The sequence below is a fragment of the Cebus imitator genome, unplaced genomic scaffold (genome assembly GCF_001604975.1).
Source record: "Cebus imitator isolate Cc_AM_T3 unplaced genomic scaffold, Cebus_imitator-1.0 Scaffold137, whole genome shotgun sequence".
Classification (NCBI taxonomy): Eukaryota; Metazoa; Chordata; class Mammalia; order Primates; family Cebidae; genus Cebus; species Cebus imitator.
In genome coordinates this window covers 714592-724591 of record NW_016107452.1, presented here as the reverse complement: position 1 = coordinate 724591, position 10000 = coordinate 714592, and the positions used below count along the sequence as shown (strand labels likewise).

Here is a 10000-nt window from a genome sequence, read left to right as displayed (position 1 = left end):
TTTTTTTAATGGAGTCTCACTGTATCACCCAGGCTGGAGTACAGTGGCATGACCTCGGTTCACTGCAACCTCTGCCTCTCGGATTCAACTGATTCTTCTGCCTCAGCCTCCCGAGTAGCTGGGACTACAGGCACATGCCACCACGACCGGCTAATTTTTGTATTATTAGTGGAGACGGGGTTTCACTATATTGGTCAGGCTGGTCTCAAACGCCTGACCTTGTGATCTGCCTACCTTGGCCTTCCAAAGTGTTGGGATTACAGGCGTGAGCCACTGTGCTTGGCCCATGGCTTCTTTTAAAGTAGTGGTTCTCAAGTAGAAGTGGTTTTGCCCCCACTCTTTTCCCACCCAGACGACATCTGACAATGTCTGGGGACATTTTCTATTGCCACCCCTGGCTGTATGGGAGTAGAGGCCAGGGAGGCTGCTCAGCATTCTACAGTGCACAGGGAAGTCCCTCCCTACCTGGCAAAAAATTATTCAGTTCAAAATCTCAGTCATGCCCAGGCTGAGAAACCCTTTTATTTATTTACTTACTTATTTTGAGAAACCTTGTCTTAACATAATCTTTTAAAATTATATAGCTTGTTCATTCATTCATTCATTCATTCATTCATTCAACAAATATATATTGTGAAACACAGAAAATATGTAACTAGTCATCTTTCTCTGTGTTGGTGGATTGATTGATTGTTTCATTCACATAATAAGTATGTATTGAGCATCTACTCCATGCCAGGCACTGGAATCTGGAAGAATATAATGTAGGTTTTCCATCATGTAGGGTTTCAATTCTAGTGGAAGGGAGGTGAGAGTCTAAACAAGTTAACAAAGGAAAGAACAAGATCATTTCAACTGGCAGTAAGGCCAACGGAGAGCATCAAATGGAGCAAAGGGAGAGAGAACGGTCTGGGCTGCAGTGGCTTGCAGGATGCTACTTTCAAGAGTGGGATTGGGAAGAATTCTCTGTACAGGCCATATTGAGGCTGAGACCTAAAGTCCAAGACAGATGGCTAAGAAGGAACTTTAGTCCTCTCTGATATTATTAAATCTTCTAGTTTGAGGCTCAGAGAGCCCAAGAAAATTTTCTTTGAATCCCTATGGGCTTTATATTCCATAGGTGAAGTTAGAGAGCTGGCTTGAGAAGCAATTTTGTAGAATCATTTATCAAGGGGGAGGGGAAAAATCATTAAAGTCTTTCAGAGGTTTGCAAGTAGTAAAACCTCTGGGAAGAAGAGTGTTCTAAAACTGGGAAGAGGAGTATTCAAAATAGAAGCAGCAACACGTTCAAAGGTTCCAGACAGGGAAGGCCTGGGTGGGCTCAAGGATCAGAAACGTACATGCTACTGAGGCTTGTGTGGAGGAGGTGAGGTTGGTGGAGGAGGTGAGTGTAATGGATGGGCAGGAGTCAGACAGTACAGGGTTTTAGAGACCACAACGAGGAATTTAGACTGCATTTCAGGTAGAGCAGGAAGCTGTGGGAAGATTTTAAACAAGGTAGGCATGATCTGGTTTAGGTATTTCTTGAGTCCACCCAGCTTAGACAACAGCACTAAGCATAGACAGGGAAGGAAGTATGTTCAAGGTAAAGTCCCAGAGTTGCTTGCATGTGATCCATGACTCAGTCAAGCAAGCTGCCAGCCTGAGATTTCTCATCTCTCATTAGTGCTGGTTCTGAGTACCTTTGCTCTGCATCCTTAGTGGACTCAGTTTTTGAGCCGGTGCTGACAACCCCAGCATGCATGGAGCTCCATTTCTCCCAGCACTGCGGGTTGGGGATGAGTCTTGCTGCCTCACACGCACCATCTGTGCCTGGTCAGACCCTCCTTAATGCTAGCCGAGCTTCCCCATTGTGAGGCTTCCTGCTCTACAGTTAGCGTGCCTTTCCTATTCCTTAGCTGGACTGAGATCTTCCTTGAATATCAGACTTCTGTAGTTGCCTAGTTGTCCAGGATCCTGCCTGGCAATTTCAGCTTCTGTCCTGATGGATAACACCCTTGGGACCAGGATGTGGCACTTCCTGACTGACCCTACAGCAGCCCCCATGCCACTTGGAGTAAAACCCAAATTTCTATGCAGCCCTTGCTGACCCACTCAGACTCTCCTTGTACCGTTTTCTCCTTGACCTTTGGCATTCGCCAGGATCTTTTGATCCTTGCCCCTTTGTTTTTGGAGGTCCCTCCCTGTGTTGAATTCTCTCCCTTTAGTTTCTTGCCTCCTTCATGTTCCAGCTCAGAATGACACCTGCCCAGAGAAACCTTCCTTCTTTAAAGTTTCTCTATAGCATGCCTTCTCAATAAACATGATATCATCCCTGAGAGGTGAACACTGGCTCTCGGAAGATAAAAAAAACTGCTCTTTTAATATGGAAAATACAGATGTACATACAGGACATAAACACACACATACATGTACCTATACACACATGTATATATGGTAGTAAAACTTCATAGGTTTATTGACAAGGCAAAATAATATCTAAAAAATCTCTTTAGAGGAGCAACAATGAAAAAGAGGTTAAGCAACATTGCTCTGTGGAAACTAAGTCTCCCCACTCCACTCACCAACTTACATCCTAATTTATCTCCTTCCAATAATTTATTACAACAGGCAACTGCCTTGCTTGTTATTATTTCAGTATTTCCTATCTCCTCCTACTCCTCTGAATGTAAGCTCCATGAAGTCTTGGGATCTTGGCTATTTGTTCACCACTGTATCTCCAGCATTAGCCCAGTACTGGGCACACAGTAGTTATTCACAGTATTTGGTGATTCAATTACCATTGTAACCAAGGGGTGATTTGAAATACTAGAACAGGCCAAGGGGACCCCTCTTGTATTTCAATTCTCACTCAAATGCTACCAGATTTGTTGGGCCCTTTTGGACACTGAGTTCAAGTACAAGTCACCTTTTCTGCCCCATGGACGAGTTAATCTCTTAGCTTTTTTCCTGATGATTCTGTGTTCTCTCCTTCCTGACCATTGAGAACTGAGTAATGAGGTAGCCCAGCCCTTTTCCTGTTCCAGTGAGATAGGATAGTGAGTGAATACTATACGGATGTCTGACTCATTACAAACATTTAAAGAAAAGTATAGCAATAAGCTAGCTGTATTGGCAGTGACACAGCAGAAGGCATGCACAACTATCTGATTTGATTTAGCACTAAGTTGAATCATGGCAAGCATCTGCAATAGAGAAAAGACTGGAAGGAAGTAAACCAAAATGTTAACAATGTTATCCTTCTCTGGAATGTGGACTTGCAGTTTATTTTCTCCTTATGTTTTTGGTTAATTTAGGAATTTCTGTAGTGAGGATGTGTTTATTTTGTCACAAGAAACAAGGTTTTTGGTGGCTTGAGGTTTTAAGCCCATATATGACACTGCAGTATTAGAGAGATATAGGCACATTCCTGGTCCACTGATCTAGGACTAGCCGTATTTAAATATACAGTGACCCCCAAAGTGCCTTTCTAGTGGTTTTTCTGTGCTTAGAAAAGTCATTGCATTTGGGCCAATGTAATCTTTCAGGCAAACAGCCACTTTCAGGCAAACAGCCATCTTGCCAGAACCACACCCAGTAAAACTTCAGTACTTGTTTTATATATATAGAGAGAGTTTTGCTCTTGTTGTCCAGGCTGGAGTGCAGTGGCACCATCTCAGCTCACCGCAACCTCTACCTCCTGGGTTCAAGCAATTCTGTCTCAACCTCCTGTGTAAGCTGGGATTGCAGGAATGCACCACCATACCCAGCTAATTTTGTATTTTTAATACAGACAGGGTTTCTCCATGTTGGTCAGGCTAGTCTTCAACTCCCAACCTGAGATGATCCGCCAGCCTCAGCCTCCCAAAGTGCTGGGATTATAGTCATATGAGCCACTGTGTCTGGCCCTTGTTATATTTTTAAAAGTTGTTTGTGACTTGCAAAAGTACAATAAAGTAGTTGTACTGTAAGGCACTTCCCTCACACAAAATGCAAAACAAACAAACAAAAAATCCCGCATATTTAAAGATATTTTTCAGGGGCTTCATGTCTCCTTGAAGCCAAGTTTACAAAATCTTGACTTAGGTTTCTTAGTGAAATGCATCTTAAAATCATTTCTTCTACAAGCAGCTGCCATTAACCGACTTCCTAAGTGCCCAAACCTTGCCCTTACTTGAAGAATTTTCTAGACCCTGCGTCCTCCTAGCAAGGGGCATATGAACCAATACAACCAGTTCACGCTTCAGTATCCTTCAGGGCTGCAGTAGGGCTTCTTAATGTTCTTGTGATCAAGGAGTGCTTTCAAATCCTTTAACTTTTGGAAGATCAACTAACAATAAGACTCAATTCAACATGAGACCCGACAATTCAGCAGTAATTCTAAAGTCCATAGTGACAGCTAATATCTCCCTGGGGCTCAAAGCATCCAGCTGAGCACACAAATCATTTTAGCTCAGGGCCACTGTCTGCTCTGACAGTGATCTCTTATTTACTCACAAGGTGACAACATATATGATGCTGCAACAATGTACACATGGTCATGTAACCACACTACATTGTAGACATCCATCAAAATGTGGTGACCTGGTCTGGAAAGGGTTCATAGCACAAACTGGTGTGATAAGGCACGTGGTTTGCAATTCACCAAAGAACTTAAAGTATTTCTTACATCCGAAGTACTACTCTATGGTACAGTGACTTTCAGGACCCTCATTTAGAACAAATCCATCTGAGAAAGGAATCATTGAGTAGAAGATTGTATTTGGCTGCCCAAACCTCCCTGAGTTAAAAAGAGGAGTTTATTTGCAGAGGAAAAGCACCGTTCTTACCTCCTCCAGGGCCCACAAGGAGTCCACCACAGGCTTTATCTTCTTCTGGTTGTACAGCCCTATGAGTTTTTCCACCACTGCCCGAATGAGGCCCGCCCGGCCTTGTTTGAAGAGCAGATTTAAAAGGGAAAACCCAGCGATGACTTTGTTCTCCTCGTACAGCTTGATGGGGTTCACTTTCTCCACCTGCCACCACTGCAAAGAGAGGTGGTGTCAGGTTACAGGAAGTCAATACCAGGGTTAAGGCTGCATTTGCAGCATTACTGTTATCAGCTACTACACAGGGAGCACGGGGCTGCAGCTAAGCAGACTCCATCTGGCCAAGGAGTTGCTTTGGGTGGTGTTTTTTTGTTTGTTTTTTGTTTTTGAGACAGAGTCTCGCTCTGTTGTGCATTGGGGATAGCTTGGATCACTGCAATTTCTGTCTCCCAGGATCAAGCAATTCTCTGCCTGAGCCTCCCAAGTAGCCGGGATTCCAGGTGCCCACCACCACGCCTCACTGATTTTTGTATTTTTAATAGAGACAGAGTTTCACCATCTTGGCCAGGCTGGTCTTGAACTCCTGACCTCGTGATCTACCCGCCTTGGCTGGGGGTGTATTTTTTTTAAAGCATCTATTTTGCTAGGCACTGTTGCAAGTGCATGGGAAGCAATGCAAAGTGATGCGTATGAGACACTCAGGTCTAAGTGGGAGAGAGAGACCAAAACTAACTGCAAGGCCACGCATAGTCGAAACATTAAGTACATGGTCAGGATCATCGGCTCCGGAGTTGATTTGTGGCTCTACAATGTACTCTGTTGTGAAGTGTAAAGCACTTGGCTCAGTGAAACGTGGTGGTGATGATGGGGTTGGTGAAGCAGGTAGGATGGCAGAGAGGTTTACAGAGTGCTGTGGGGGACACGATGGAGGTGGCCACTCTGACTGCAGGAGCAGCTTTCCTGGGTGAGTGGTTATGCTAAGCGTGAATCTGGGGAGGTGGGTAGGGATCCGTTGGATACAGAAGAGGGAGGAGGGGTGATTTAGGAAGAAGTGATGAAGCCAAAGTGTTGGGACTGAATCAGTGGTTCTAAACTAGGGGTACTTGTGTCCCCCAGAGGGCATTTGATAGTGTTGGGGGATTTTTGTTTGTTTGTGACGAATGAAGAAGGGGGAGGTGCTACTGGCATCTAGTGGGTGGAAGCCAGGGATGCTGCTAAACACCCCACAATGCTAAGAACAAAGAATACTCACAGCAAAGAATAATCCACAACAAAGAATTACCCTGCCCCAAATATCCACAGCACTAAAGCCGAGACGCCCTAGACTAAAGTTCCGGGTGGAAACCTACAAACTGTTAAATGTGGCCATCTCTTTTCTAGTCTGTCATCTTCCCCCTTCAAATATCAAAATAAGTAAATAATCCACTAGAGACCTAGAGAAATGGGTATCCATATGCTTTGTTGTGATTTCATTGGTTGGCTGTAGGTTAGAAACCCAAATGCCCAGTTTCTGGGGGATTCTAGGAGGTAAGATGTTTAATGTCACCTCAATATGGGATGCAAAGAAGAATGTGATGGGTGCTTAGAAACACTGATAGTATTTATGCCATCAATGAGCTTATTTATATTCTGTCTCTTTCCAAAAAGAATTAAGGAGACTCACTAAAGTGAAAATTTTTGATTTTTTTAAATTGGGAAATTCATGTCATTAGGAAAATAAATGTGGAAAAGACAGGCTGAAAACAGTGATGCGATTCCTATACAAAATTCTATACAAAAACACATTCAGAGAGGACCCGGGGGCCAAGAAGAGCCATACATTTGACCGTGGGCTTCTTGGCTTCAAATTTCAATGGTCTTACCTGGCAAGGGTTCGTGGCACACATGGTGTGGTAAGGCAGGCGGTTTGAAAACCACCAAAGAATTTAAAATATTCCTTACATCCAAAATACTATTCTATGGGACAATGATTTTTAAGCCCCTTGTTTAAAACAAATCAACTTGAGGCCGAGTGCAGTGGCTCACACCTGTAATCCCAGCACTTTGGGAGGCCGAGGTGGGTGGATCACGAGGTCAGGAGATCGAGACCATCCCAGCCAACATGGTGAAAACCCATCTCTACTAAATACAAAAAATTAGCCAGATGTGGTAGTGCATGCCTGTAGTCCCAGCTATGTGGGAGGCGGAGGCAGGGGAATCACTTGAACCTGGGAGGTGGAGACTGTAGTGAGCCAAGATCTTGCCACTGCCTTTCAACCCGGGTGACAGAGTGAGATTCCCTCTCAAACAAAAACAAAAACAAAACCGAAAACAAAAAACCAACTTGGGAAATATAGCAAATACAGAAAAACAACAACTTGATTCACAGTGTATCTGCAATGCCTTGGTGAATGTTTGTGGAATGAATCCCTGCTACAAATGTACAATTCCTGCACAGTTCAGATTAACCACAATTCCTGTGGTTTAGAGGATTATAGAGCCGAATGCCTAGTTTTGAATCCCGGCTTTGTCACTTACTAGCTGTGTGACTTTAGGCAAATCACTTAACCTCTCTGCGCTCAGTTTCCTTACTGTTCCTCATGGGGTGGTTGTGAGGAGTAAATGTGTTAATGCATATAAAGTACTTAGCACAGTGTCTGTCATGTACGAGGTGCTCTATAAACATACACATTGTCATTATCTTAATTTGAACAGGATGTTTTCAGTTTAGTGAATAAGAGCTCCAAATGTGGAGTCAGATTGCTCTGTAAATGTTAACTTCCTCTATTAGTATCAACATTGTGATGGTGTGAAAGAAAATGGCATGTTTAACAAACAGTGAGGCACAAGCTCAGCAGCAATTTGAAGATGCAACATCACTAAGATAGCCCAGTGGGAGATGTCTATATAATTCTAATCAACCTTTCATTTCTAAGCCTCTCCTGAATACATTGAAAAAATTTTTTCTAGAACTTTTCAGAGAAAAATTCCACCTCTTGGTATGTCCTCTTTTCATTTCTCTTCCAAATGACCCTTAGTGTTTGAGCAGGCCTCCAAAAGAAAACATCCTCAGCCAGGCGCAGTGACTCATGCCTGTAATCCCAGCACTTTGGGAGGCTGAGGCAGGCAGATCACAAGGTCAGGAGTTCAAGACCAGCCTGACCAATATGGTGAAACCCCGTCTCTACTAAATGCAAAAATTAGCTGGACGTGGTGGCGTTCACTTGTAGTCCCAGCTACTCAGGAGGCTGAGGCTGAAGAATCACTTGAACCCAGGAGGCGGTGGTTGCCGTAAGCCGAGATTGTGCCACTGCACTCCAGCCTGGGCGACAGAGCAAGACTCCGTCTCAACAACAACAACAACAAAATCCTCATTCTGGACCTCCAGCTACAAAGCATTCTGGTAATGGGAATCCCTGCTCTGGGGAGAGGAATCTCCATCTCCGTCCTGGCTGTGCTTTTACGAATGCCTTCATTGAGCATGGGTACGCTGCAATTATTTCATTAACACTGTGTGTTGGGATTGTGCATTTAGGGGAGAAAGGGAGAACACTTCTTACAGTTGTATGCAATTTGGGACCAGTGTGGTTACCCACAGCAGTCTGTCAGCATCATGTTAATTACAGCCACAGCAAATAGCAGCCGTGTATGGCACAAAGCCTGTCTTCAAGGGATACACTCCAGACAGCGTCCTTCATTAGACTCCATTCTTGCTCCTCCTGTAGGTTCTGTAGTCAGGATGGTCCTTGACCCGTATTTTAAAGCCCAAATGCAAAGAGAGGACTTTTGATTCAAACTTGACAAGTGCAGGAAGTATTATCTATTCCAGAATGTTTGGGGCTGAAGTTTCTGGCAGCCGATGTTGGCACTTGGAGGGCATATGAATACCCCATAGTGCCATACTTAGAATGAAATCCAAACTCCTTGCCGTAGGTTTCCCTGGCCACCTTGTTTTAGTTGCCTCCACCCATCCTGGTAATTTCTATTTTAGCACTCTGTTTTTATCTCCTTCAAAGGTTTAATAGTCATTTATAATCATGTTATTAACACATCTTATTTTGGGTTTGTTTCTCTCATTAGTATATAAGAACCAAAAAGGCCCAAAGTGTACTATCTTATTTACTGTGATAGCCCAGTGCTTGGCACAATACCACAAATAGCAGGTGCTCAAAAAATGTTTTTCAAGTGGGTGGATTAATTGATGCTACACTGGCAATTAGAAGCCCAAAAGTAGAGAGGACAAAAAGAAACACTTGTGAAAAGCAGCTGTTGGTGTAGGGCAAAAATAAAAGTTCCTGCCATTTGACCCAGCAATCCCATTCCTGGGTATACAGCCAAAAGAAAGTAAATAGTTCTATCAAAAAGACACAAGCACTTCTATGCTTAATGCCATTCTATTGACAATAGCAAACACACGGAATCAACCTAGGTGCCCATCAATGGTGGACTAGAGAAAATTTGAGACATACACACCATGGAATACTATGCAGCCGTAAAAAAGAATGGAATCTCCTTTACAGCAACATGGATTCAGCTGGAGCCCATCTTCCTAAGCAAATTAATGCAGAAACATAAAAGCAAATACTGCATGTTCTCACTTCTAAGTGGGAGCTAAACATTGGGTATTCATGGACATAAAGATGGCAACAGTTAACACTGGGGACCACTAAAGGGGGCTGGGAGGGGTACAAGGGTTGAAATATTGACCACTGGGTACTGTGCTCACTATCTGAATGACAGGATCATTTGTATCTCAGACCTCAGCATCATAAAATATACCCGGGCAAAAAACCTGCATATGTACCTCCTGAATCTAAAAAGTTGAAATTATTAAAAAAAAAATAAAGGCCCTGGAACGTGCACAAAAATAAAAATAAAAAAAGAATGATAAAGAATGTGGGCTGGTGCTGGGGTGCTGGTAGTTCATTTCAAGGAAGAGAAGAAATTTGGGCTGGGGAAGAAGAGGTGTTGAAATTATATTTTAAAAATTAAGTTTGGCCAGGTGACATGGTGAAACCTTATCTCTACATACGTACATACATACATACATAAGTTGGGTGTAGTGGCATGCACCTGTAATCCCAGCCACTTGGGAGGCTGAGGCAGGAGGATTGCTTGAGCACAGGAGGAGGAGGTTGCAGTGAGCCAAGATCACGCCACTGTATTGCAGCCTGGGTGACAGAGCTAGCTAGACTTTGTCTCAGAAAAGTTCAAGCCCACATTAGTATAATTCT

General features: G+C 43.5%; 1 protein-coding gene across 1 annotated transcript in view; it reads right to left on the bottom strand.

Annotated features, from left to right (window-relative positions):
• VAT1L (vesicle amine transport 1 like) overlaps nucleotides 1–10000 on the bottom strand; it is a 174761-nt gene that overhangs the window by 78885 nt on the left and 85876 nt on the right. Inside the window, exon 7 of the mRNA XM_017541847.2 lies at nucleotides 4809–5003. Within this exon, the coding sequence (XP_017397336.1) occupies nucleotides 4809–5003 (195 nt within the window). The remainder of the gene's footprint in view (nucleotides 1–4808; nucleotides 5004–10000) is intronic.